This window comes from Hyla sarda, chromosome 3, assembly GCF_029499605.1.
Source record: "Hyla sarda isolate aHylSar1 chromosome 3, aHylSar1.hap1, whole genome shotgun sequence".
Taxonomy (NCBI): Eukaryota; Metazoa; Chordata; class Amphibia; order Anura; family Hylidae; genus Hyla; species Hyla sarda.
The window spans coordinates 248,388,005-248,414,490 of NC_079191.1; the positions used below are offsets into that span (position 1 = coordinate 248,388,005).

At 46.7% G+C, this 26,486-nt stretch overlaps 1 protein-coding gene across 4 annotated transcripts in view; it reads right to left on the reverse strand.

The window, feature by feature from the left end:
• Positions 1-26,486, reverse strand: part of MCM9 (minichromosome maintenance 9 homologous recombination repair factor) — a 105,058-nt gene that overhangs the window by 24,975 nt on the left and 53,597 nt on the right. For all 4 annotated transcript variants that reach the window (XM_056566434.1, XM_056566433.1, XM_056566435.1 and 1 more), the window contains 3 exons: positions 23,261-23,435; positions 9,776-9,978; positions 7,851-8,054 (listed from right to left, as the gene is read on the reverse strand). In XM_056566434.1, coding sequence (XP_056422409.1) covers positions 7,851-8,054; positions 9,776-9,978; positions 23,261-23,435 — 582 coding nt within the window. The remainder of the gene's footprint in view (positions 1-7,850; positions 8,055-9,775; positions 9,979-23,260; positions 23,436-26,486) is intronic.

Below are 26,486 nucleotides of genomic sequence, written 5' to 3' on the forward strand. Positions count from 1 at the left end.
CAAATTTGTTAGGAATAACCACACCTGGAGAACATAAAATCAGCTTATTTGGCTGACGACATTATGCTTCTTTTATTCAATCAAAAGAACTCTTCGCGTGAATTAAATATAGAACTTGAGGCATTTAGTAGAGTTTCCTACCATAAAGTCAATACGGACAAACCATATATACTACCAATATGCTTAAAAACTTTAATATCCTACGAAAAATTTCCATGGAGCTGGTTTAAAGAGATTGAGATTCACACCAACGAAAATAAGACCGCCAGGTACGGTGGTATATCTTCGCAGAAGAGGGCTTGCGCGCCTTGAGCATGGTGGGAATCACCTGTGTTGAGAAGCCACGGGCCCTTAGTACCGCGGTCTCAACCGCCACGCCGTCAAATGCAGCGACAGTAAATTGGGGTGGCACAGGGGACCCTGAGAGAGAAGGCCTGGACGAAGCGGAAGGTGCAGCGGAACGTCGTCCAGGAGCCGGACAACGCGGAAGGCGCAGCAGAACGTCGTCCAGGAGCCGGACGACATCGGCGTACCATGCCCATCCAAGGCCAATCTGGAGCCACGAGAATGGCAGGAATGCCCTCCGTTCTGAGCTTCCTCATGACCCTGGGAAGGAGAGGAAGAGGAGGGAACAGATAAGGTAGGGCAAACCCCGACCAAGGAATCACCAGTGCATCCGCTGCCAGAGCACGGGGGTCCCGCGACTTCGACACAGAGGGGAACCTTCTGGTTGTGGTAAGATGCAAAGATGTCCACTTCTGTAGTTCCCCAGAGTTCGCAGATCTCTGCAAATACCTCCGGATGAAGGGACCACTCGCCGGGGTCGTTAGAGGACTGGCTTAGGAAGTCCGCTTCCCAATTGTTTACGCCTGGGATGTGAATTGCCGAGATGGCCGGAACCCTGAGCTTCGCCCAGAGACGTTTCTTGGAAACTTCGGTCATCGCCGCCAAGCTGCGAGTGCCGCCCTGGCGATTGATGTATGTCACCGCAGTGGAGTTGTCCGACTGGACACGAACTGAGCGGCCCTGGAGAAGGATCTCCCAATGTAACAGGCAAAGGTAGATTGCCCTCAGTTGCAAGATGTTGATCAGGAAGAGTATCTCTCTGGGAGACCAAAGGCCCTGGACTGTCCAGTCTCGGAAAACACCCCCCCAACCCGAAAGGCTGGCATCCGTCGTGACAACCAGCCAATGGAGGGGCAGGAAGGAGCTCCCCTGAAGAAGTAGGGGGGAGCGGAGCCACCACAGAAGGTAGCGGCAAGATGTCCGAGGAAGTACAATCTTGCGATCGAGGGACAAGGGAGACCTGTCCCACCGGGATAGATTCGCGAGTTGAAGGTGTCGAAAATGAAACTGAGCGAAGGGAACGGCCTCCATGGCCGCCCCCATCCGACCCAGGACTTCCATGCAAAAGTGAATTGACACTGGGGAGGGGTTCCTGAGTATATGAACCCCTGACAGAAGGGTCACCCGCTTGTCCGGCGGGAGGTGAACCCGGGCGGATTGGGTGTCCAACTGAAGTCCCAGAAAAACCAAGGACTGAGAGGGGGATAGGTTGGACTTGTCCCGATTGACCAACCAACCGAAGCGAGACAGGGCCTGAAGAGTGAGGGTGAGACTCTCTAGATTCTGGTCCCTGGACGGAGCCTCGATCAGAAGTTCGTCCAAATAAGGAATCACTGAGACCCCCCTTGTCTGTAGCAGGCCGATCACCGGCGCAAGGATATTGGTGAATACCCCCGGAGCTGTGGCTAGGCCGAAGGGGAGAGCCACAAACTGGAAATGTCCCTCCGGGACAGCAAAGCAGAGGAACCGCTGGCATCCCGGAAAAATCGGAACATGGAGGTAGGCGTCCCTGATGTCCACTGAGGAAAGAAACTTCCCCTGTTCCATGGTCGCCAAGACCGAACACAGAGACTCCATGCGGAAGTGGCGCAGGAGGAGGTGCCGGTTGAGGAGCTTGAGATCTAAGATGGGACGTACTGAACCCCCTTTCTTGGGAACTACAAAGAGGTTGGAATAAAAACCTCGAAAGTGTTCCCTGGGAGGAACCGGGACAATGACCCACTGAATGAGGAGGGACTGAAGCGCACCCTGAAAGGCCTTTGCCAGAGAGAGGGAGACCGTGGGGCTCGGGAAAGGAAAAAGTGATCCTTTGGAAGAGAGGCAAACTCGATCCGGTAACCGTTGGATACCACATATCTGACCCAGGAGTCCTCTACATGTGTGGTCCAGACATCCCGGAAGAGCAACAGACGACCTCCGACACGAGAAAAATCCGCGGGTGGGGGCGTCCCTTCAGGCAGAGGTGGGTTTGCGGGTACCCGCCTTGGCCGCAAGGCAGCCCGAATGGTTATCCGATTTCCAGGATTGGCGAGTCTGGAAGAAGGGAGCCTTTTTGTCCCGAGAAGGCGCCTGCCTGGCTCCCTTTGTGACCCCGAAGGTCCGAAAGGACCAAAAGGAGGTAGATTTACGGCGGGAGGTAGTACTGCAGGGGCCTTATTTGGAGGTAATAAGGAACTCTTCCTTCCTGTGGCTTCCGAGATGATCTCATCTAGGCGCTTACCAAAAAGCCGAGAGCCAGTAAAAGGAAGCTCAGTGAGAGACCTTTTAGAGGCTGCGTCCGCATCCCAGGCTTTGAGCCACGCAGATCTACGGAGAGCCACAAGGTTACCGGTGGCAAAAGCAGCACAGTGGGCCGACTGCATGGAAGCAGAACATAGAAAATCTCCCACTTTAGAAAGCAGGAGAATTAAGTCGGCCAGTTCTTCCGAGGAAGCCCCAGAAGAAATGCCCTGACGAAGTCGGGAAACCCAAATCGTAAGGGCCTTGGAAACCCAGGCAGAGGCAAAAGCAGGGAGAAGAGATGAACCTGCAGCCTCAAAGGCAAATTTGGCCAAGGTCTCCACCCTTTTGTCTGCTGTATCCTTAAAGGAAGAAGCATCGAGCAAAGGCAGTAGTCTTAGATAGACGGGAGACTGATGGGCCCTCCATAGGAGGTGAAGTCCACCAGGCAATGAGGTCCTTAGCAAAGAGATAATGTGCTTGAACCTTCTTTGTTTCTTCAAACCTCTTGTCAGGGTGCCTCCAGGCAGACTCCAGCAAGGCTTCAAATTCAACATGGGAGCTGAACATCTTGGGTGCCGGACTGGCACGATAAAAGGAAACTTCTGGGACAGCGTCCGAAGTTCCTGGGTCCTCTAGGTGAAAGGTGTTTCTTATGGCCGAAACAAATGAGTCCACCGTGTCGGTCATGTCTGTGCGGTCTTCTGAATCAGAGGCAGAAGCCTCATCAACTAGTTCTCCAGGGGAGTGAGAACGGGTGAAGGCAGCTTTAGAAGAAGGAGACACTGACCTGGTGCGCCGTTCTGGGGACTCAAAACGGCGACTCGGGGAGTGACTTCTAGAAGAGAGACGCTTGCGGTAAGACGTAGCAGAGGGACGATGCCCATGAGGGGAGCGCCTACGTCTGTACAAAGACTCCGGAGAGGAGTCAGAGGAATGACCCCTATTATGCTTGTGAGAGCGATTAACATAGGGTGAGGGAGAGCGAGTCTCTCTCGAGGAACGGTGTGAGGAGTACCTCTCCAAGGCAGTCACCACGGAGCGGGAGACCTGCGCCAAGTCAGTGATAGACAGAGAGGGAAGACACCCATACTGGAGGGGCAGCAGAGCCCACTGGGTCTGGGGGAGCATCCTGAGTAGGAATACCAGGGGGAACTGGAGGGGCAGCAGAGCCCACTGGGTCTGGGGGAGCATCCTAAGTAGTAATACCAGGGGGAACTGGAGGTGCAGCGGTGCAGGCGGAACAAGTGGGTTCAGCAGACCCAGGCATTTTGGAGTTGCAGCCCTTACAAGAATAGTAGGTGACCAGGGCCCCATGTACCTGCTTAGAGGGAGGAACAGTTCTGGTCTCGGACATGGATAAAATAAGCTAAAACTGATTACCTTAGGCTCTGTAGGCGGGTATATCCTGCTGGGAGGAGCCGACTTTTTTGGTTTCCTTAGTGTCAAGTCTCCTAGCAACAACAGCATATACCCATGGTCTGTGTCCCCCAATGGAGCCGATAGAGAAATTTTATTTTTCATTTGCACAGCCTACTATTCCAAAGATCTGTCAAACACCAGTGGGGTGTAAATGCTCACTGCACCCCATATTAAATTCTATGAGTGGTGTAGTTTCCAAAATAGGGTCACATGTGGGGGTCCACTGTTCTGGCACCACAGGGGGCTTTGTAAACACACAAGGCCCCCGACTTCTATTCCAACCAAATTCTCTCTACAAAAGCTCAATGGCGCTCCTTCTCTTCTGAGCATTGTAGTGCGCCAGCAGAGCACTTAACGTCCACACAAGGGGTATTTCCATACTCAGAAGAAAAGGGGTTACAAATTTTGGGGGGCATTTTCTCCTATTACCCCTTGTAAAAATGTAAAATTTGGGGAAAAAACAGGATTTTAGTGGAAATAATTTTTTTCATTTGCACATCCGACTTTAATAAAAAGTCGTTAACCACCTGTGGGGTGTTAAGGAACGTAACAAGGGGTAAAGTGAGCCTTGAGGGGTGTAGTTTCCAAAATAGTATGTCGTGTGTTTTTTTTTTTTTTTTTGCTGTTCTGGCACCATAGGGGCTTCCTAAATGTGACATGTCCCCCAAAAGCCATTTCAGAAAAACTCACTCTCCAAAATCTCATTGTCGCTCCTTCCCTTCTGAGCCCTCTAGTGCACACACAGAGCCCTTGATATACACTTATGAGATATTTCCTTACTCGAGAGAGAAATTGGTTTACAAATTTTAGGGTGACTTCTCTCCTTTTACCCCTTGTAAAAATTCAAAAACTGGGTCTACAAGAACATGCGAATGTAAAAAATGAAGATTTTGAATTTTTTCCTTCACTTTGCTGCTATTCTTCTGAAACACCAAAATGGTTAACACACTTACTGAATGTCATTTTGAATACTTTGAGGGGTTCAGTTTTTATAATGGGTTCATTTATGGGGTATTTCTAAACTGAAAGTCCCTCAAATTCACTTCACAACTGAACTGGTCCCTGAAAAATTTAGATTTTGAAAATTTTGTGAAAAATTGGAAAATTGCTGCTGAACTTTGAAGCCCTCTGATGTCTTTCAAAAGTAAAAACATGTCAACTTTATGATACCAACATAAAGAAGACATAGTATATGTGAACCAATATATAATTTATTTGGGATGGCCATTTTCCTTATAAGCAGAGAGCTTCAAAGTTTAAAAAAAATGCAAAAATTTCAAAATTTTCATCAAATTTGGGAATTTTTCACCAAGAAATAATGCAAGTATCGACTTAATTTACATAAAAAAAACAAAACAAAGTAGAACATGTCATGCAAACACAATCTCGGAATCAGAATGAAAAGTAAAAAGCATCCCAGAGTTATTAATGCTTAAAGGACATCTGTACTGCACGAATTTTACATATTCCTGTGCCCGGGCTGCAAAAATAAACAAACTAAACTTTAACTCCCCTTCCTACGTTCCCCCGTTGCTCCGGTATCGGCCTCACGGTCCTCCGCTGCGATCCTCTTGCTGCTTTCTGGGGACGGAAAAGTCACAGAGCCATCAGCCTATCACCGGCCGCAGAGATGTCCAGCCTCGGCCGGTGATAGGCTGAGCGCACGGTCATGTAAGGAGCTCTGGCCGGCTCCTTACATCGCAGCAAGAGGATTGCAGCAGAGGACCGTGAGCCAGATACCGGAGCAACGGGGGAACGTAGGAAGGGGAGTTAAAGTTTAGTTTGTTTATTTTTGCAGCCTGGGCACAGGAATATGTAAAATTCATGCAGTACAGATGTCCTTTAAAGTGACAGTGGTCAGATTTGCAAAAAAGAGCTGAGTCCATAAGGGGTTAAACTGATAAAACAGATGCGACAGACCAAAGGCTGTAATAGCGAATGGTTGCCACAAGGGGGAGCTCACATGAAGCAATGAAAAAAAAAAAAACGCATTCAAATTTATTTATTTTTAAACTGTGAAGGAGTGCAGCCCTCAGAGAAAGGAGGGCACGCTGGAGAAACAACACTCCCGGGGAGGCGGCCACATGGTATAAGGAGCACAGGGGAGTGGGGCCAGGGAAATTGTAGCAGGACACGGCTGCCCCCTCCACCAACCGGCTGCATGAACGGGCGCCAGCCACACGATCGGTGGCTGTTAAAAGGTACAGGGATGGGGAACAGGTATAATGATGCGGCCGGTCCCTCCTCCGCCGGGGAAGCATCCGGCCACGTGGAACTGGAGACCTGCTGTCCCAAGAGAACTAACAAGGGGGGGGGGCAGCTGCAGAGAGTCTCCGGCAGCAGATAAGAGAACACGGTCAGGACAACACACATGGCCACAGCTAAGAGCAGTAAGCTGGCTGGTGTGCTCGCACTAAGGAACGCAGTCGGCCGCGTGGAATTGGAGCCCCGCTGCCTGCAGCTGTAGGTCTCCCGTCAGCCTATAAAGAATGCGGCCAGTAATAGTAAGCGGGTTGTGTGCTCGCAACGAGGATGTGGTCGGCCGCGTGGGACCGGAGACCTGCTGTTGCAGGTCTCCGGTCAAACTAATAAAGGACGCAGCCAGGACACTGCGTCTGGCCGCATTAAGAGTAGTAAGTGGGTGTATTGCGCCCCCACTGGGGAAGCGGACGGCTGCATGGGACCCGCTGCCCCAGAGACTGAAACTGGGGCAGCAGCAATGAGTCTACGGCTGAATGAGAAGGGAACGCAGCCAGGATACTGTGCCTGGCCACAATACATGTGGGGCCCGAAGAGGGGGGGAGGGCAGGACCACCGGACTGTCCCCTCCAGAATGGGGCCGGTGGCCATGAGGGGCCGGTGGCCATGAGGGGCCCGGCCCAGCACAGCCACGTGTAATGGCGGCTGTGGAGCTGGGCACATCAGAGATAGGGGACCCCGGATGAGCAAGGGAGAGGGATGCGGGGGGTGTTGTAGTACATACTCACCCACGGCTCTATCTTCTCATACTCACCCTGAAGTCTTCAGCCAGCATTAGGCCACGTTGCATCACGCCATGCTGCCATGGCGAGGCAGGCAGAGGCAAGTGGGCGACCCGGACCCAGGGTACTACAGCCAGGCGCTGGCCATTGGCAATAAGGGGTTGGCATCCCAAACTCTTATGCACGTGCCCCTTTGTCATATGTGGGTGATCAGGTAGTGCCATGCTCTTGTCGCCCCACCTAGAAAAATAACAAAGGAAAAAGTACCTAACTCGACATACTTAACTAGAAAATAATAAAATAAAAGACCAGGTCTGGTAAGCCTCCTACTGACACTAGCTAAAACTGGTTACCTCACTTCCAGTGGGCAGGTATATCCTGCCAGGGAGGAGCTGACTTTTTCCTAGTGTCAGCGCCTCCTAGTGGCAAGAGTATATACCCATCAGTAAGGTGTCCCCCAATGAAGAGCGACCGAGAAAAAATGTTTTCCAGTGGAGTACCCCTTCAAACAAATGTTTGGTGGTTTCTTTCAGGAATACCTGCATAATCTTTACACCAGATGTGCTGCAAACCAACTTACCATATGAAAATTGCATTAGGTTGGCTAAGTTGTATGGGGTGTATACGATAAACTTGACTGTTTCTAACCAGCAGAACACTGAATGCAGCTCTAGGCTATAATACAGGAGGCAACTCCTTAGCATATAAACAGTGTACTTCTCTCCTGAAGTGCCATTTTATACAAAGTATGTAACATATGCACAGTGTAATATAGGCTGTGCAACAATACTATTCCCTTAAAATGTTAATCTGACCCCATATTGTTAATGTAACTGCTATACTGATCCCATATTCTTAATGTACCTGCTAAACTGTATTTACCTTCTGCAAGGCGTATCAAACTTTCCAGTAGGCGGATAGTAGTACGTGCTGCATTTCTGCTATCACTTTGTCTCTGGAGTTGGTAGTAACGAATCAAAATCATGTTCGCTTCTTCTGATATCTTAGGCTGCAGGTTCTTTATGAGGCAAAAATAAGTTTTCATCTTTTCCATACTCCATAGCTTGTCAGACTTACGAAGATTTCCTAAAGGAGAAATGCAATTATGGACATAATAAACCAGGACTTACTTCAAAAGTAAAAAGAATTTCAAATGAATGTTACTATATAACATAGCATAAATCTGACCAGAAATCTTATCAGCTTGTGCTATATCATCAGAACTAGGTAATATTATTATGGTAAACGTATGATTCAAACATTTTTTGGTGGCTTCACACTTAAAGGGAAACTAACAGCCTGTTTACCCGCACTTAACCCAATACACTGGTAGAAGGGTCACTTACAGTAATCTGTCCAGTAGTTAGGAAGATATTAGCCCCCTTAGCTTTACTGCAGGGTTGAATTGTTGCAGAGCTTCCCATCCTCCTACTGTATGCAGCACAATGCCCGCCCATGATTTGAATATTCATGAATATGCACTCTCACATCCTACTGCAATAAAGCTAGAGGGGACAATACCTTCATTCTACTCCTGTTCACCTGCACAGTGTATTGGGTTTAGTGTGGATGAACAGGCTGTCAGTTTCCCTTAAGTGTGTTCACTAGAGCTTACACCATTAAAGAACAACTCTAGCGCAAGACTTATATATTCCTGTTCATAGACAGCAGTACATTTCAGAGCGCAATCCCCAGAAACATTGAACAGGTTCAGTGTTTCTGCAAATGCTGGAATCGGGTCGCCAAGGAAATTCTGCTGTGTGAACAGTGCAGCAGAATCCAATCTAAATCAATGGGACTCTGCTGCAGTGGAATTTCCAAGCAGAATATTCCTGCGGAATCCTGCTCGGAAGTTCCGCTGTGTAAACATAGCCTTAGGATTTGGGTCACAACTGTGGGCCTCTGTGCACAAGATGACACCCATACTTATGAGGTTTAACACATTAATGTTCACGTGGATGAATTTCCTAGCAGAATTTCACAGGAAAACTCCACAAAATTTACTGCACATTGTGTTGAATGGGGATTCCGCTGTCCCATTCACATGGCAGAAATACTTAATTCTGCAAAAACATAAAACCCTTCTATAAATGTTTCCAAATTCCACGGCGGAATCCTATGAAAGTTAATGGGACTCTAATCCAGTCTAAAAAATTCTGCATAAATTTCGCACATAATCCACAGCCAGTTTTGCAGAACGGAATTTGAGCATTATCACAGAAATCCTGCAGTGTGAACAGCCTTAGAGTTGAAGATCTAAAGTGGTCTGAACAGACCACTGACCTCAACACCATCAAATACCTTTTATAAGAATTGTAGCAACAATTATGAGTCAGAGCTTCTCATCTAATATCAATGTCTGACCTCATAAAAGCTCTTTTGGCTGGACAGGCACAAATTCCCAGATACAATCCAATAGCTTGTAGAAAGCATTAACTGAAGAGTGGAAGCTGTTATAGCGATAAAAAGGGAGAACCAAGTCCATATTAAAGGGTATGTCCAGTGAAAAATATCTTATGCCCTATCCACAGAGCCCTGGAAATCAGATCCCCCCCCCCCCCCCGTAATCAGATACTTATCCCCTGACCAGATAACCACTATAACTGCCATGGCTTAGGAACAAGATGTCCTACATGCTTATATGGGTGTGATTGTGGGGTGTTTACATACTGTATATTTGGCCACGTAGTACAGACATTCCTCCAATGCTCTACAGAGATTGTCATCATTCACGTAACGTGTTTTAAAAAAACATGCTTATAGTTTAAATGTATCACATATCGCAAGTATTCACATCCCTAATATACCTTTGTTTTCCAGTATAAATGATGAAATGATCCTGTCCCAGTCTTCATTTTTTGTGTCCAACAATACCAGAACTAGATCAAATCTACTGAGAAGAGGACTAGCAAGTGCCACATTTACAGAAATTGATTCTTCTGGGTCATATGCTCCTTTCGGGTTTGTTGCAGCCAGTATGGTGGTTCTTGTGTTTAGTTTGCATACCAACCTAAAACAGAAAGGCAGCTAACTTAATCTCATTCTCAAAATGTAACCACAGGTACTTTGTAAATATGCTAGTAAAACATAGGTTTATTATACTTTTTATAATTGTGTAATAGAGTTAACTCATTAAATGATAATTGGGACAGTGAGCGATCATAACCTTGGCAGATGCACATTCGAAAACACTCACCATTTATAGAATATACAGTCATAGCCGTAAATGTTGGCACCGCTGAAATCTTTCAGGAAAATGAAGTATTTTTCACAATAAAGGATTGCAGTAACACATCTTTTGCTATACACGTTTATTCCCTTTGTGTGTATTGGAACTAAACCAAAAATGGGAGGAAAAAAGCAAATTGGACATAATGGGGGAGATTTATCAAAGCTGTCTTTGTCCCGCATCAATATAGACCAAACTACAGAGGGTTAGGCCGGTCTATTGTGCGCCTAATTTAACAAAAGGCGCACGGCTCTTGATAAATTCTGCGCACAGACTTCAGGATCTATGCTTTAGACTGTATTTAAACCTGCTCCAGTATGGTCTGACATTTCGGCGTATTTTCAGCTGATGTGTCTTGTCGCTGAAAAGTCGCTTTTGATAAATTCAGCAGCAATGCATTTTTCCGTCAAAAATAGACTAGAATGCATCATGTTCTGAAAAGCCTCTAAAGCTAAAGTCGAAGAAAAGTCGCACATATTTAGACTGCCACTTTCTGTGCGACAAATATAGATGGGAAAAACCAGTCTAAATCCTTTGATAAATCTCCCCCAATGTCACACCAAACTCCAAAAAATGACTGGACAAAATTATTAGCACCCTTTCAAAGTTGAGGAAAAAAGGAGATTTTTTAGACTTACCGTAAAATCTTTCTCGAAGGAACCATTGGGGGACACAGAACCTTGGGTATTTGCTGCTGCCTCTAGGAGGATTGACACTATGGCAACCAAAAAGTCGGCTCCTCCCAGCAGGATATACCCGCCTCCAGGCCACTGAGCAATTCAGTTTTAGTCCCAGAGCAATAGGAGGAGACCGACAGGTCAAGGGAAAAAAAAAAAAACATGAACAGTCCTAGAACCCGAAGAAACAATAACTGAACACTCCCTTGGACAGATAACCGAAAAGGAACCCCAGAAAAGGGCGGGAGCTGTGTCCCCCAAAGGATCCTTCGAGAAAGATTTTATGGCAAGTCTAAAAAATCTCCTTTTCTCTATCGGCTCCATTGGGGGACACAGAACCTTGGGACGTACCAGGGGTCCCTGGACTATGACACAAACGTCGGAATCTTCCGGTTGTGTCGAGACGCAAAGAGATCCACGTCCGGGGTCCCCCAGAGGTCGCAGATCTGTGCGAACACCTCCAGAAGAGGAGACCATTCTCCGGGGTCGGCTGAGGACCGACTGAGGAAATCCACTTCCCAGTTGAGCACTCCTGGAATGAGAATAGCCGAAATGGCTGGAACTTCATGTTCCGCCCAAAGGGGGATCTTTGTAACCTCGGACATGGCTGCTGAGCTGCGATTGCCGCCCTGCCAATTGGTGTACGCCACGGTGTTGTCCGGCTGGACACGGACAGGGTTGGCCCTGGGACTCCCAATGCTTCAGACAAGATATATCGCCCTCAGATCCAGGATGTTCATGGAAAGAAGGGCTTCTTGGGGAGGCCAGAGGCCTTGAAACGCCTGATCCCTGAAAACACTCCCCCAGCTCGACAGACTGGCATCTGTCGTGACCACCTGCCAGTGGAGGGGAAGGCGGAGCCACCAGCAGAGGGACCGACTGGTCCGAAGAGGGGAACAAACTTGCGATCGAGAGAGAGAGTGATGACCTGTCCCACCAGGCAAGAATTGCCAGCTGAAGAGGACGTGGTGGGGCTGTATACAAAAATACAAAAACAGAGCTTCCTATTGGGCAGTATGTTTGTACTAGGTGGAAGAAATAGGTGGATATGAATGATGATCTCACCTTGCAAGGTTGTGTTGGCACACAACAACCTTGTGGACGTCTGGTAGATATGATCCCTTTTGATGTTGTTTGCGGTGCAGCCGTCCGGGTTGCCCGAGATGTGTGGCAGCACACTCGATGAGCTGGTTTGCGGGGTCTGGAAAAAAGGTTCCCGGGATGTTCGGCGCCAACCGTAGATGGAATAAAGATGTGGTGAGTCTCAGTTATTTAAGAGTGTTCTTTATTGCCGCGTCATACGCGTTTCGAGGTCTTGCACCGCTTTATCAATGATTATGGCATAATCATTGATAAAGAGGTGCAAGACCTCGAAACGCGTCTGATACGGCAATAAAGAACACTTTTAAATAACAGACTCACCACAGCTGAAGAGGACGTAAAGAAACTGGGGAAAGGGTACGGCCTCCATGGATGCCACCATCCGACCCAGGACTTCCATACAACTATGGATAGAGACCGGGGATGGTATCCGGAGGGAGCGAACTTCCGACAAGAGGGCCAGATGTTTGTCCGGCGGGAGGCGAACCCGAGCAGAGGCCGAGTCGAAACTGAAGCCCCAAGAAGACCAGAGACTGGGTGGGGGGAGAGAACAGACTTATCTCGGTTGACCATCCACCCGAAACGAAAAAAGGTCTGAAGAGGGAAGATCACATTCTCCCAAGCCTGGGCACTAGTAGAGTCCTTGACAAGGAGGTCGTCCAAGTAAGGAATCACTGTGACACCCTGAGATCGTAGGAGGGCTATGAGGGGTGTCAAGACCTAGGTAAGACCCGCGGATCAGAGGCCAGACCGAAGGGGAGGGCCACAAATCGCAAATGACCTTCCGGAACCGCAAGCGGAGGTACCGCTGATGGCCGGGAAATATAGGAACCTGGAGTTAGGCATCCTAGATATCCACTGAGGAAGAAACTCCCCTTGATCCATAGATGCCACCACTGAGCGGAGATATTCCATTCGGAAAGGCGGATTAGAAGGCGTTGATTGAGACGCTTGAGACCGCACAGAACCGCCCTACTTGGGAACCCCAAAAGCGCTCCCTGGAAGGGACCGGGACAATGACTCCCTGGATGAGAAGGGATTGAAGAGCCCCCCAAAATTCCCCTGCTAGCGAAGGAGACCGGGGGGCTACGGGAGAGAAGCAATTTCGATCCGGTATCCGTTGGACACCACGTCCCTGACCCAGGAGACTTGAATGTGCCCCGCCGTCTTGAAAAAATAAAAGATAACCTCCCACCCGAGAAAAATTTGCGGGTGGGGGTGTCCCTTCATGCGGAAGTGGATTTGCGGGTGCCAGACTTGGCTGCAAAACGGCCGGAACGATTTTCCGATTTTCAAGAGGGGCGCGCCCGGAAAGAGGGAACCTTTTTTGTCCCGTGAGGGCGCCTGCCCCGACCCATTATTGGGACTAGCAGTCCGAAGGACCGATGGCAAAGGACTTCCTACAGGAAGTAGTGCGAGCTCTATTCTAAGGTAATAAGGAACTCTTGCCGCCCGTCGCCTCAGAGATGATCTCATCAAGTCGCTTGCCAAAAAGTCGGGAGCCGGCAAATGGAAGCTCGGTAAGAGACTTCTCAGAAGCGGCATCCGCGTCCCATGTCTTAAGCCATCTGGAGCGACGGAGGGCCACTAGGATACCAGTGGCAAGGGCAAAAAAGCGGACTGACTGCATTGGAGCAGAACATAGAAAGTCTTCATCCCTGGAGCACTGGAGTGCTAAGTCAGACAGTTCCTCCGGAGGAGATCCAGAAAGAACCCCTTGACGGAGTTGGGAGGACAAAATGAAAGTGCCTTCTGACACCCAGGCAGAAGCAAAGGCGGGAAGCAGAGAGGAACCCGCCGCTTCGAATGCAAACTTTGCAAAGGTCTCTACCCTTTTTGTCTGCCGGATCTTGAAGGCAGCCGCATCTGCCAGCGGCAGCGTCGTGGCCCTAAAGAGGCGTGAGACTGGTGGGTCCGCCGAAGGAGAAGTCCACTTTGAGATGAGGTCCTTGGTGAAAGGAAACTGCACCAGAACCTTCTTGCTACCTCTTGTCAGGATGCCTCCAGGCGGATTCCAGCATCCAACATCTTGGGTGCTGGACAGGCACGATCAAGGATAATTCAGGAACTACGTCCGAAGATCCAGGGTCCTTTAGATGGAAGGTGTCTCTTATGGCAAAAACCAATGAGTTCACCGTGTCAGCCATATCCGATCGGTCCTCTGAATCAGATGCCGAATCGCATACGTCATCAACAAATTCTCCAGGAGAATGGGAGAGAGTTGAGACGGCCCTAGATGAGGGAGAGGCTGACCTGATATGCGGGTCTGGGGAGCCAGAGCGGCGACCATGCGGAGCAGGGGAGCGATTCCTCAGGGAGGAGCGTCCATGCCTGCCAGAAGACTCAGGGGAAGACCCTGAAGAAACACCCCGATGACGCTTATGAGCGCGGTCAGCATAGGGGGGAGAGGAACGGGTCCCACTGGAGGGCCGGTGAGGAAAATATGAGACCTGGTCTGGAGAGAACTCCAAAACCGTGTCTACCTCCTTAGACACTAAGCAAAAACTGAATTGCTCAGTGGCCTGGAGGCGTGTATATCCTGCTGGGAGGAGCCGACTTTTTGGTTGCTATAGTGTCGATCCTCCTAGAGACAGCAGCATATACCCAAGGTTCTGTGTCCCCCAATGGAGCCGATAGAGAAATAAGATTGTTTCAAGCAAGTGATGCAAGTAACAGGTGTGGGCAATATAAAAATCACACCTGAAAGCAGATAAAAAGCAGAGAAGTTCACTTAGTCTTTACACTGTCTGTGTGTGCCACACTAAGCATGGACAACAGAAAGAGGAGAAGAGAACTGAGGACTTGAGAACCAAAATTGTGGGGAAAAAAAAATCAGCAATCTCAAGTTTACAAGTCCATCTCCAGAGATCTAGATTTGCCTTTGTCCACAGTGCGCAACATTATCAAGAAGTTTGCAACCCATGGCACTGTAGCTAATCTCCCTGGGGGTGGACAGACGAGAATAATTGATGAAAAGTGTCAATGCAGGATAGTCCAGATGGTGGATAAGCAGCCCCAAATAAGCAGTTCCAAAGATATTCAAGCTGTCCTGCAGGCTCAGGGAGCATCAGTGTCAGCACGAACTATCCTTCGACATTTAAATGAAATGAAACGCTATGGCATGAGACCGAGGAGGACCCCACTGCTGACACAGACTTAAAAAGCAAGACTACATTTTGCCAAAATTAACTTAACTTGAGTAAGCCAAAATCCTTCTGGGAAAAAGTCTTGTGGACAGATGAGACCAAGATAGAGCTTTTTGGTAAAGCACATCATTCTACTGGTTACCGAAAATGGAATGAGGCCTATAAAAGACAAGAACACAGTACCTACAGGGAAATATGGTGGAGGTTCAATGATATTTTGGGGTTCTTTTGCTGCCTCTGGCACTGGGTGCCTTCAATGTGTGCAAGGCATCATGAAATCTGAGGATTATTAATGGATTTTGGGTCGCACTGCACAGCCCAGTGTCAGAAAGCTGGGTTTGCGTTCGAGATCTTGGGTCTTCCAGCAGGACAATGACCCCAAACATACAGTCATGGCCATAAATGTTGGTACCCCTGAAATGTTTCAAGAAAATTAAGTATTTCTCACAGAAAAGGATTGCAGTAACACGTTTTGTTATACATATGTTTATTCCCTTTGTGTGTATTGGAACCAAACCAAAAAATGGAGTAAAAAAATGCAAATTGGACATAATGTCACACCAAACTCCAAAAAGGAGCCAGACAAAATCATTGGCACCCATAACTTAATATTTGGTTGCACACCCTTTGGAAAAAATAACTGAAAATCAGTCGCTTCCTATAGCCATCAATAAGCTTCTTACACCTCTCAGCCGGAATGTTGGAACACTCTTCCTTTGCAAACTGCTCCAGGTCTTTCTTATTGGAAGGGTGCCTTTTCCCAACAGCAATTTTAAGATTTCTCCAAAGGTGTTCAATGGGATTTAGATCTGGACTCATTGCTAGCCACTTCAGAACTCTCCAGCGCTTTGTTGCCATCCATTTCTGGGTGCTTTTTGAGCAGTTGGGGACTAGAACAGCATGGATTTCACCAGGGGACTACTTATGGGCAACACCTTTCAACCTTTAGATCCTTACCATCGCCTCAAAAAAAATAAAAAAAAAATAAAAGAGTTACCCAGGCATGGTATGGAAGATGATTTTACTACAATGCATTGCTACGCGTTATATATATGAACAAACAACAAGAAACGTGGTCTCAAATGGCTGGAGGTGCTCAACCCCAAATGCGGTTGTGCATTTATACTGGGGGAGCAGATCCTGCCCTTGTAGTCCGTTGCTAAGGGCGATCCCCAGCATAAAAATGCATACAATGGAGGATGCCTGCAGCGGACTACAAGTGCCACAATAGAATCCTACACCAGATAAACGGTGTGGATGTGTAACAATTAGAATACAATACAGGAATATAGGTGCACTACTGTGGTAGATGTATACAATGACATTGGCTATCCCTCAACACTGATGTTAAAATTGAGACATTCGCCAGTGTATCCTTATATGAAGGACACACCAGAGCCCGCACACCAACGCCAAGGTTTCTCAAGATGGTGCGAGACCTACGCTAATCCTACCTGTGCTTGATAAGCAAAACAGGGGCCAGTGGGCAATTACGGCAGCATACGGTCGACTCACAACTTCCTCCCAGATACCCTCCAGCGTGACTGAGCACACATGCAATGGGAGGAGGGAGGCAAGCTGCAAGCCCCACCTGAGTTGGCTAATATGGGTGCCTGGCCTCACAGGCGCTACCTTAATGCTGCCTTGAAGATATTCAAGGCGCATTAATTTTGGAGTTTACACACCTCCAAGTATAAAATTTAAACAAACAACAAGATACGTGGTCTCAAATGGCTGGAGGTGCTCAACCCCAAATGCGGTTGTGCATTTATACTGGGGGAGCAGATCCTGCCCTTGTAGTCCGTTGCTAAGGGCGATCCCCAGCATAAAAATGCATACAATGGAGGATGCCTGCAGCGGACTACAAGTGCCACAATAGAATCCTACACCAGATAAACGGTGTGGATGTGTAACAATTAGAATACATCAGTGTTGAGGGATAGCCAATGTCATTGTATACATCTACCACAGTAGTGCACCTATATTCCTGTATTGCGTTATATATATGGTAAAATCTGATGATAGGGCCCCTTTAGATTATGCTCAATTAGTACTAAGGAGCCTAAAGTTTGCCAAGAAAATGCCCCCCACACCATTACACAAGCACACTACAGAAGACCTACTGGGATAGTCTAGTCGGGGGGTCCGTCGACACATACAGCAAAAGCCAGGGGGTCCATACCTTGTCGAATTTTGTAGGGCACTTATGACTCGCATATAGAGCCAGGTATAACGGGACATAGTTATTAACCAAAGTTAGCCAACAAGACTGCGGGGAGGGGAGGTGTCCTTCCAGGTCATCACTACCACCTTACGGGCACAGAATAGCAGGAACCAAATTAGTAAGCACTTATCCGAACCAGAGACCACCTCATTAATGACTCCCAGCAGGCATACCACAAGGGTGAATAAGAAAGGGAAGTCTAGATTATCAGCCATAAACCCCATCACCTCCCTCCAGAAGAGAGCAATGACGAGACACTCCCACACAGTATGCAAAAAAAAGTACAGATTTCCAAAGAGCAACGGAAACACAGATCAGACGGAGAAACACCAATGCGCTTCAGCTTAGCAGGGGTATAATACAACCTCAAAACATATCTAGATTGGATCAGCCTCTCTACTACTAACAACAGTGGAATAATAGGAGCCTTCAACCTCCTTCCACTGACTGACAGACAAATCCGGGATATCAGTCACCCATTTATGGAAGGCTTGTGAGAAAGGGTCTAAGCCCCAGTGTCTGGAGGAAAGCATAGGTCTGAGTAAGGGGTTTAGAAAGATAAGTAGTGCCCAGGAGAAGATCCATATCAGAAAACACACAAGTAAATGTCAGGGAGCCAAACTACGCCTGAACCGCATGCCGAAGCTGAAGATACCTATAAAAGACATTTCCAGGGATGCTATAACGTTCCTTCATGTCCAAGAAGGATAAGAAAATCTCATCCTCCCCAAGCAAGTGGATAAAAAATTCGACTCCATGAGAACCCCAGAAACTGGCCTCCTGTAACCCATGTAGGTGAGGTAAATGTACAATTTAAGAGATACCAGAGGCTGCGGAAATTTACTCGACACTACAGACCACACTTTAGCTATAGTTTAAAATGAGAATAGGAAAGAAAGAGCAAGAGCCATACCTGTAGGAGTATTCGTAAGAGCTCCATAGGAACCCATAATTGCTCCAGCCAAGGCGGTCCCCAATTTCGACAAATCCAGATCGATCCACCACGCTGCATAGACCAGTTGGGAGGCAAGAAAATAGTTATAGACATCAGGGGCAACTAAGCCGCCATGCCATGCCTGGAGAAGAGCCCGACCAAGTCTGGGAGGTTTTCCCTGCCAGTAGAAGGATCCCAGAGCACCACATAATGTATTAAAATATTTCCCAAGGGGGGGGAGGAGAATCATGGGAGCTAAATGAAAAAGATAATAGGAACTTAGGGAGGTAAATCATTTTAAATATATTGATCCTGCCAGCTAGGGAGAGAGGAAGGGAGGACCAGGCCTTCAACCGCTCCACAGTGGAGAATATAAGCGGCTCCAGGTTCAGGGACACATACTCCATCAGGGAAGCAGTTATCTCTGCCCCTAAGTATCTAAAATGGGAAACCATGTGCACCCCTACCGGAAGAGAGGAGGGTAACTCCAGACGAAAGTGCCATTAGGGAGGACTTATAAATAGTGCAACATAAAAGTTTCGAATCCGGACCGGATTCTTCGTCAGGCAGAATGATTCACAGAGAAAATGCTCCAAGATTTAAATGTCCGAGTCCCACAACTACCGCGGTAGTTGTGGGACTCGGACATTTAAAGCTTGGCGCATTTTCTCTGTGAATCATTCTGCCTGACGAAGACTCCGGTCCGGATTCGAAACTTTTATGTTGCACTATTTCTAATAAAATTGCCTTGTTGAAAATCACGGCAATTTGGAATCATTCAGGAAGGCGCCATCGGATAGTCTCTCACCTTTTGCTCTTTTATACTTTCTATACCGGACTGAGAAGTTACGGGAATCGGATACCGAGGCTGCCACCTGTCACCGACTTGAGCGAGTTTATATGCCATCTCAGGTGTTGTACTCTTAGTACAACACCACATGGTAAGGTGCAATTTATCCATACGCCTTTCTTGTTCATCCCGCAGTATTACACCAGGAGCGCACCTCTTTTCTTTTTATAATTGTTCTATTAGGGAGGACTTAGCCCAGTTGACCCGCAACCCCGAAATCGAACTATACCGATCAAGTAGGTCAATAAAGGGACAGGAGAGAACCCCCAGCATCCACTAAACACACCAGTGTGTCATTTGTATAAACGGAAACCTTGTCTACAATAGACCCCCTGGGAATACCACAGATAGCAGGGTTCCTACGGATGGCTCCATCGCCAGGACAAAAAGGAAGGGAGATAGTGGGCACCCCTGCCTCGTCCCACGACCCAGGAGAAAGGGAGCAGAAACATCCAAGTTAGTGCAAATGCGGGCCCTAGGACTATCATATAGCAAGCGACCCCAGGCAAAAAATCGGGGACCAAACCCAAACGCACCCAGTACCTCCCCCTGACAGCACTGAGTCAAAGGCCTTGAAAATATCCAGACTAACCACCACACCTGTAGGAAAGCCCTCTCCTACCGCTGCTATGTTGAGCTGCAGACGCTTCACATTCACATCAGCAGCCCTAACCGGCATAAAACCCAATATGGTCAGGATGAATGATAACACCACAAGTCCCAGCAGTACGGGGCCACATATATAGCTCAGGTCGGAGGGGGGAACCCCTGCAGATGAGATGGTCCACAGAACGCAGCCGAAGCACCACAAATCCCAGAAGACTTGGGCCCCACAGAGAGCAGGTAGAGATGCACTAGGCATACAGTGCAGGCAGGAGGTAGCACCCCAGCGGATGAGGCAGTCCACAGGAAACAGCAGAAGCACCACAAGTCGCAGCAGGTCAGGGCCTCACAGCGAGCAGGCAGAGAGGAACTAGTGATATATGGTCTGCAGTTGGGGCTCCACAGAGGGCCAGCCAGTCCATAAAGGGCAAGAAGAGCACCACAAGTCCCAGCAAATCAGGGCCCACAGAGAGCAGGTAGAAAGTCACTAGGGGATATTGCAAGAAGTAAGGGTTACTGTATGGTGTGAGCAGACCCCAGAAGCCAGTGCAAGCACCACAAGTCCCAGCAGGAGCCCAGCCAGAGCACAGATGTACTCACTCAGCAACCCCCAGTAACTGGCAGCCAGGAGCAGAGAAGCGCAGGAGGTTCCAGCCCGGTCTCACAGTGTGACATCAGCAGCTGCACTTACTCTCCGACGGGAGCTGCTATGGCCAACAGTAAAGAAGGTCCCGCCCGCGAAGGCCGGAGATGGCACCCGTTCTTCAGGATGGCCGAGGGTCCAGAAGATCCAGGGGAGGCCTCCCCACAGCTCACCACTACACAGCCCGGACACAGAGGATCTCCTGCACCAGCCTGCTCCAGCTCCGGGCCACCGCCGCACTCCACCATCTCAGGTGAAAGCCACCGGAGACCGCCCATGCCACTCAGAACCACCGGAGCCAGATCAACAGCAGCACCCCGTTATCCTGCACCCTGGAGGGACCGAAGGTAAGAAGACCGGCAGTGAAAGGGTACGTTTTCAGGGGTATAGAGCAGCGGGAGCTCCTAGAGTGCATGTCCACTCACACCGGCATCCAGGCCACGCCCCCTGACATGACTATCTAAATGTCGCAGCTGGAATCAAGACTCATCAGACCAGACCATGTTCCTGTACAAATTGTAGCCTCAGCTTCTTGTTTTTAGCTGGCAAGACTGGTACCCAGTGTGGTTTTCTGCTGCTTTAGCCAATTTGCTTCAAGGTTTGATATGTTAAGCATTCAGAGTTGGTATTCTGCATAACTTGGCTGTAACTACTGATTATTGGAGTAACTGTTGTCATTCTGTGATCTCAAAACCAGTCTGACGATTCTTCTCGGACATCAACAAGGCATTTTCATCCACACAACTGCTGCTCACTTGATATTTTCTTTTTCAGACCATTCTCCGTAAACCCTAGAGATGATTGTGCATGAAAATCCCAGTAGATCAGCAGTTTTTGAAATGCTTAGGCCAGCCAAACTGACACCAACAGCCATGCAACGTTCGAAGTCACTTAACCCCTTAAAGACACAGCCAATTTTATTTTTGCATTTTTTCCTCCTCGCCATCTAAAAATATTTATTGCAATCTTTGGACTGCAGATACTGATCAGTGCTGTGCATATGCATGTCACTCACTACAAGTTATCTTCTATACACAGGATAGGGAATAATTAGCTGATCCCCACCGATCAGCTAATTATTTTTCATGAGATCACCAAAACAGATGACAAATGCCCAGCCACAGCTCAATTTGCTCTCTATAAGACTTCTGAACATTACTGAGCACTGGTTGATGCAAAACAGACTAAGGTTGTCTTAAAACCAACTCTACATCAAGGCAAATATTAGCGAAATGGTATACTTGATATGCTTAAAACTTAACATTTAATATAATAAAATATGTCGCCAGAAAATATAAAAAGAAGGTGCTACAATCAGCCTCTGTTCTTATGATTGTTGGGAGTCTTAAATGTTGGAACCTCACCAATCAGCTAGTAGCCACCTATGTATGTTCATTTTATTATACTAAACTATTATTCAAATCTAGATTACAACTTAAGGCCCTCTCATTCTATGCCCAATAAAACGGTCGGTGATTTGAAAGCTCATCTAGGAGGACCTGACAGGATACCATTAGGGCAATCCTGATCCATGAAGCTAGCAGGGAAGAAACTTCTCCCTAACAGAAAAGGAGCATTAGCCATTAACCCCTTAACGACCACGGACGTAAATGTATGCCCTGGTTTGGCGGGACTTCCCGTACCAGGACGTACATTTACGTCCTGTATATGACCGCGAGCATCGGAAGAGTGCTCGAGTCATACACGGCAGGTTCCGGCTGCTAGCAGCAGCCGGGGACTGACCCGTAATGGCCAACATCCGCGATCGCGTGGATGTCCGCCATTAACCCCTCAGATGCCGTGATCAATACCAATCACGGCATTTGCGGCATTGCAGCACTTTGATTGGATGATCGGATCAAAAAAATTATATAAAATATGATCTAAAAGTTTTATATATGCAAATGTGGTATCTAAAAAAATTTTTTTTTAAAGTACAGATGAAGGCGCAAAAAATGAGCCCCTCATACCGCCCTATATACGGAAAAATGAAAAATTTATAGGTGGTCAAAATAGGGCGATATATATATATATATATATATATATATATATAAATATAAAAGTATCTAGCCATGGGTATCATTTTAATCATATCGACCCACAGAATAAAGAACACGTCATTTTTACCGTAAATTGTACAGTGTGAAAACAAAACCCTCCAAAATGTGCAAAATTTGGGTTTTCATTTAAATTTCCTCCCTAAAAAAAATTTTTTTTTGGGTTCGCCGTACATTTTATGGTAAAATGAGAGGTTTCATTATAAAGTACAATTGGTCACGCAAAAAACAAACCCTTATATGGGTCTTTAGATGGAAATATAAAAGTTATGGATTTTAGAAGGCGAGGAAGAAAAAACAAAAACGCTAAAATAAAATTGGCCTGGTCCTTAAGGTGAAAATGGGCTTGGTCATTAAGGGGTTAATGTTGCTGCTAGAGATGAGCGAACTTACAGTAAATTTGATTCGTCACGAACTTCTCAGCTCGGCAGTTGATGTCTTATCCTGCATAAATTAGTTCAGCTTTCAGGTGCTCCCGCGGGCTGGAAAAGATGGATACAGTCCTAGGAGACTCTTTCCTAGGACTGTATCCACCTTTTCCAGCTCACCGGAGCGGCTGAAAGCTGAACTAATTTATGCAGGATAAGTCATCAACTGCCAAGCCGAGAAGTTTGTGACGAATCGAATTTACTGTAAGTTCGCTCATCTCAAGTTGCTGCTAATGATAATATTTACAGATCAATAAATATGAATAAAAATCTGTTTTCCCCATCATCATCTTCATAACCATTGGTCAATCAATCTAAACTGAGCAAACTGTGACAATTATTCAGTGTTAACCAATACATTATGACTAGTAAATCCTGCTAACACTTTAATTGATCTTACCCAGCTTTGGCAACACTGATTGTCTGTTGTTCCATTGCCTCATGGATACTGGTCCTATCATGCTCTTTAATACTGTTGAATTCATCGATGCAGCACAGACCTCCATCTGCCAGGACCAGTGCACCAGCTTCTAGGTTCCACTCGCCTGAATCCTTTACTGCAGTTACAGTTAATCCTAATAGGAAAAAAAAAAAAAATATGACCTCTGTGCAACGTAGAAGCAGACTGTTGTCAAAATGAAGCTCATAAGAAAAAAACTAAACTTAAATCAACATAAAACTAAAAATACAGTAAAAAAAATAAATATTAAGATGAAATAATCATAATAACCCCATCCAAACACAGCTCTGTATGGCACATACATATAATGAAGTATGCAGGGTGTAAAAAGGACAGAATTCTGAAGCTTTTCTTTTAAATGATAGTAAGGAGGTGGTGAAGACTTAACACAAAAAGGTCAAACAAAGTCCAAAAACAATAGAATTCCTGTTAGGTGATCTACATGGGATGTTGTATTTTCATAACATACAGGCTACCATAAATATCTAGTGGTATCAAGACGCACACACTTTGCTGATTTATGGTAGGGTCACACGTGACGTATTTTGCTGCGTACTTTCTGCAGCAGATTTTGCTACCCATTGGCCCTGATTTACTAAGAGTGAAGTGCAGGTTTCTTTGTGGGTTTTAATTCCCCACAATTTTTTTTCAATGATATTTACTAAGGTTTCCCTACATTTTCCACTTTTCCTACATTTTGCTTTTTTTTTTTTTTGTTACACATGCTCTGATCTGTAGGGTTTACCTCAGCTCAAATCCACCACATTTTCTGTGGAAACCTTAGTAAATAAGTTGGGATTTTTTTAAATGTCAGAGACACACCCCTTTCCGGTGACCACGCCCCTTTTTCGGGTTATCTCAGAAAAATGGAGAGTTGGTTGGGCTTTTTTCAATTCTGGAGCAGACAGAATTTCTGGCACACACCCCGACAAGACTTGTCGGGTTTCCAATAGTAAATCAAGGCCATTGACTTCAATACAGGAAAATATGCAGCAGCAAATACGGCACGTGCGACACTACCCATACAATGTATCTTTGATCAGCATTATGTGGATGGCAGCACAGCTAACCCATAGAAGGAAAGAAATTCTCATTCTCATAGTATTTTCAGGGCAGTGAATATAGTCAGGTCCAAACCTAGGTCTGAATATTTATAACTAGGGGGTAAAAAGAATCTCAACACTTTGACCAGCAAGGAATTGCAAATAATAATCCGGTTGTTTTTTCAACAGTTTTTTCGAATCAGTTTGATTGCACTAAAAATATCATTTTAGACAATTTGCCCATTCTTAACCTCTTGGGGACGCAGGGCGTATGCATCCCTGATCCTTAAGGTGTCAGGGTGTACCTGTACGCCCTGAATGTTTCCGGTCCCATGCCTGCTGAAATCATTCAGCAGGCATCCCAGCACATCGCTGAGGGGGTCCTGAGGTCCCCCCATATCGGCGATCGGCGCAAATAGTCTGTCAATTCAGACAGACGATTTGCTACGATTCCGGTTTCCGCCATTTACTGGGCGGGGATCAGAGCTGGATGCCTGCTGAAATCATTCAGCAGGCATCTCAGCACTTAGCCGAGGAAGGTCCTGAGGACCCTCCATATCAGCGATGGCCGCAGATCGCAGGCAAAGACAAGCCGGCGATCCACAGCCTTTCCGGGTCATCTGGGACACTTGTGACCCGAAGACCCAGATAAGGACGGTGATCGGTGGTGTAGTATACACCACCAATCACCGTCCGTGCTGTACTGGGAGGAGGCAGTGTTGCCACCCCCCCCCCAGTACAGATGTGATTGGGTGGCTGTAGCGACCGCTCCAATCACAGTGTATGAGGAGGGAGGAGGAGAGCAGGAGCACGATGCTCCACTCTGATCAACAACATTTTGTTTCTGGTGCTGATCAGAGCGGAGCTCCGTCCTGTGTCCCCCCTCAGAGTGAAAAAAGTGCCCCCTGGCATTGTTCTGTGCCCCCCTGGCACAGCAGCATTAGGGAAAGCTTTAGATTAGGCAGAGAAAGAAGTTAGGAGTAAAAAAAACATGTTGCAGGCGCACGTTCGGAGGGCAGAATTCCCACTGTCCGGTGCGTACCGGCACTTTAAACAAGTGCACAACAGCAGCAATACACAAATGAAAGTAATTCCAATAGAACGTGTCACCAAATCCCCTAGGGGTGGTGATAGAACACATAACTATGCACTAGAGAAGCATATTGTATTCTGAAGATGGTGACATGAGGGTTTCAACCAGAGGTCAGATATAATGTTATTCTATTAACAGATATCATTATACACAATATGTTATCTGACCATTCATTATCAGAGCTTTTGCATTCATATTTATACTCGTATGTTCCAAGCATTTCTATTTTGTTTTTATATCTCACAATGTGTGTGTGAAGCAAGGGTTAATTCCAGCATCGGTTCAGGACTTGTATATTTATTCTGTGTTATGCATGTTCTCAGAAGACCTTGAAAAAGGCTACACAGCCAAAACGCGTCGGTCCTTGTTTTATATTTTGCTATCCCCGAGGATGAAATAAAGTTTGTGTGTTTTATCTACATCGTGTTCGGAAGTGCTGGGGGATCATGGCTTCATGGTGAGCATTTTTGTTTCTCATAAAAGGAAATACAGCTTATCCTCCACTAGAAACCTTTTTATTTATCATAGTTGTATGCCAGTTTTCTGTTGTCACACATTTTTGTGCAAGCTGCATTTTACACATGAATTTGTGAGGGTCTATGAATGGAGCTCAGCAGTGACCAGAACGTAGCCTTATAGCTTTCAAATCTGCCTGTACAACAAAATGTGAAGAAGTCTCCATACGGTGAACTAAGTAAAACAAAGGCCCTCAAAAATTGTGCAATTGTATCTTTTTTTTCTCCCAAATTTTAACTCACAAAAAAATAGTTTTTATTTTGCAAAATTTAGCAAAAATGCCCTTATTACATTGTAAAATGAATGTCTACAAAAATTATACACACAATGGCCTAATTAATGTAAAATGTCAACATTGTGGGGGAGATTTATCACTGCCTTTAGAGCATTTTTTTGTCTGTTTTGTCTATGTTCAGGCGCAAGCAGCATATTTAGCGACTTTTCTGCGTCTTTTGATATAGACAGTTTCACTCTTTACCTACCCGTAGAACTTTTTCTTTTTGACCATGCAGTG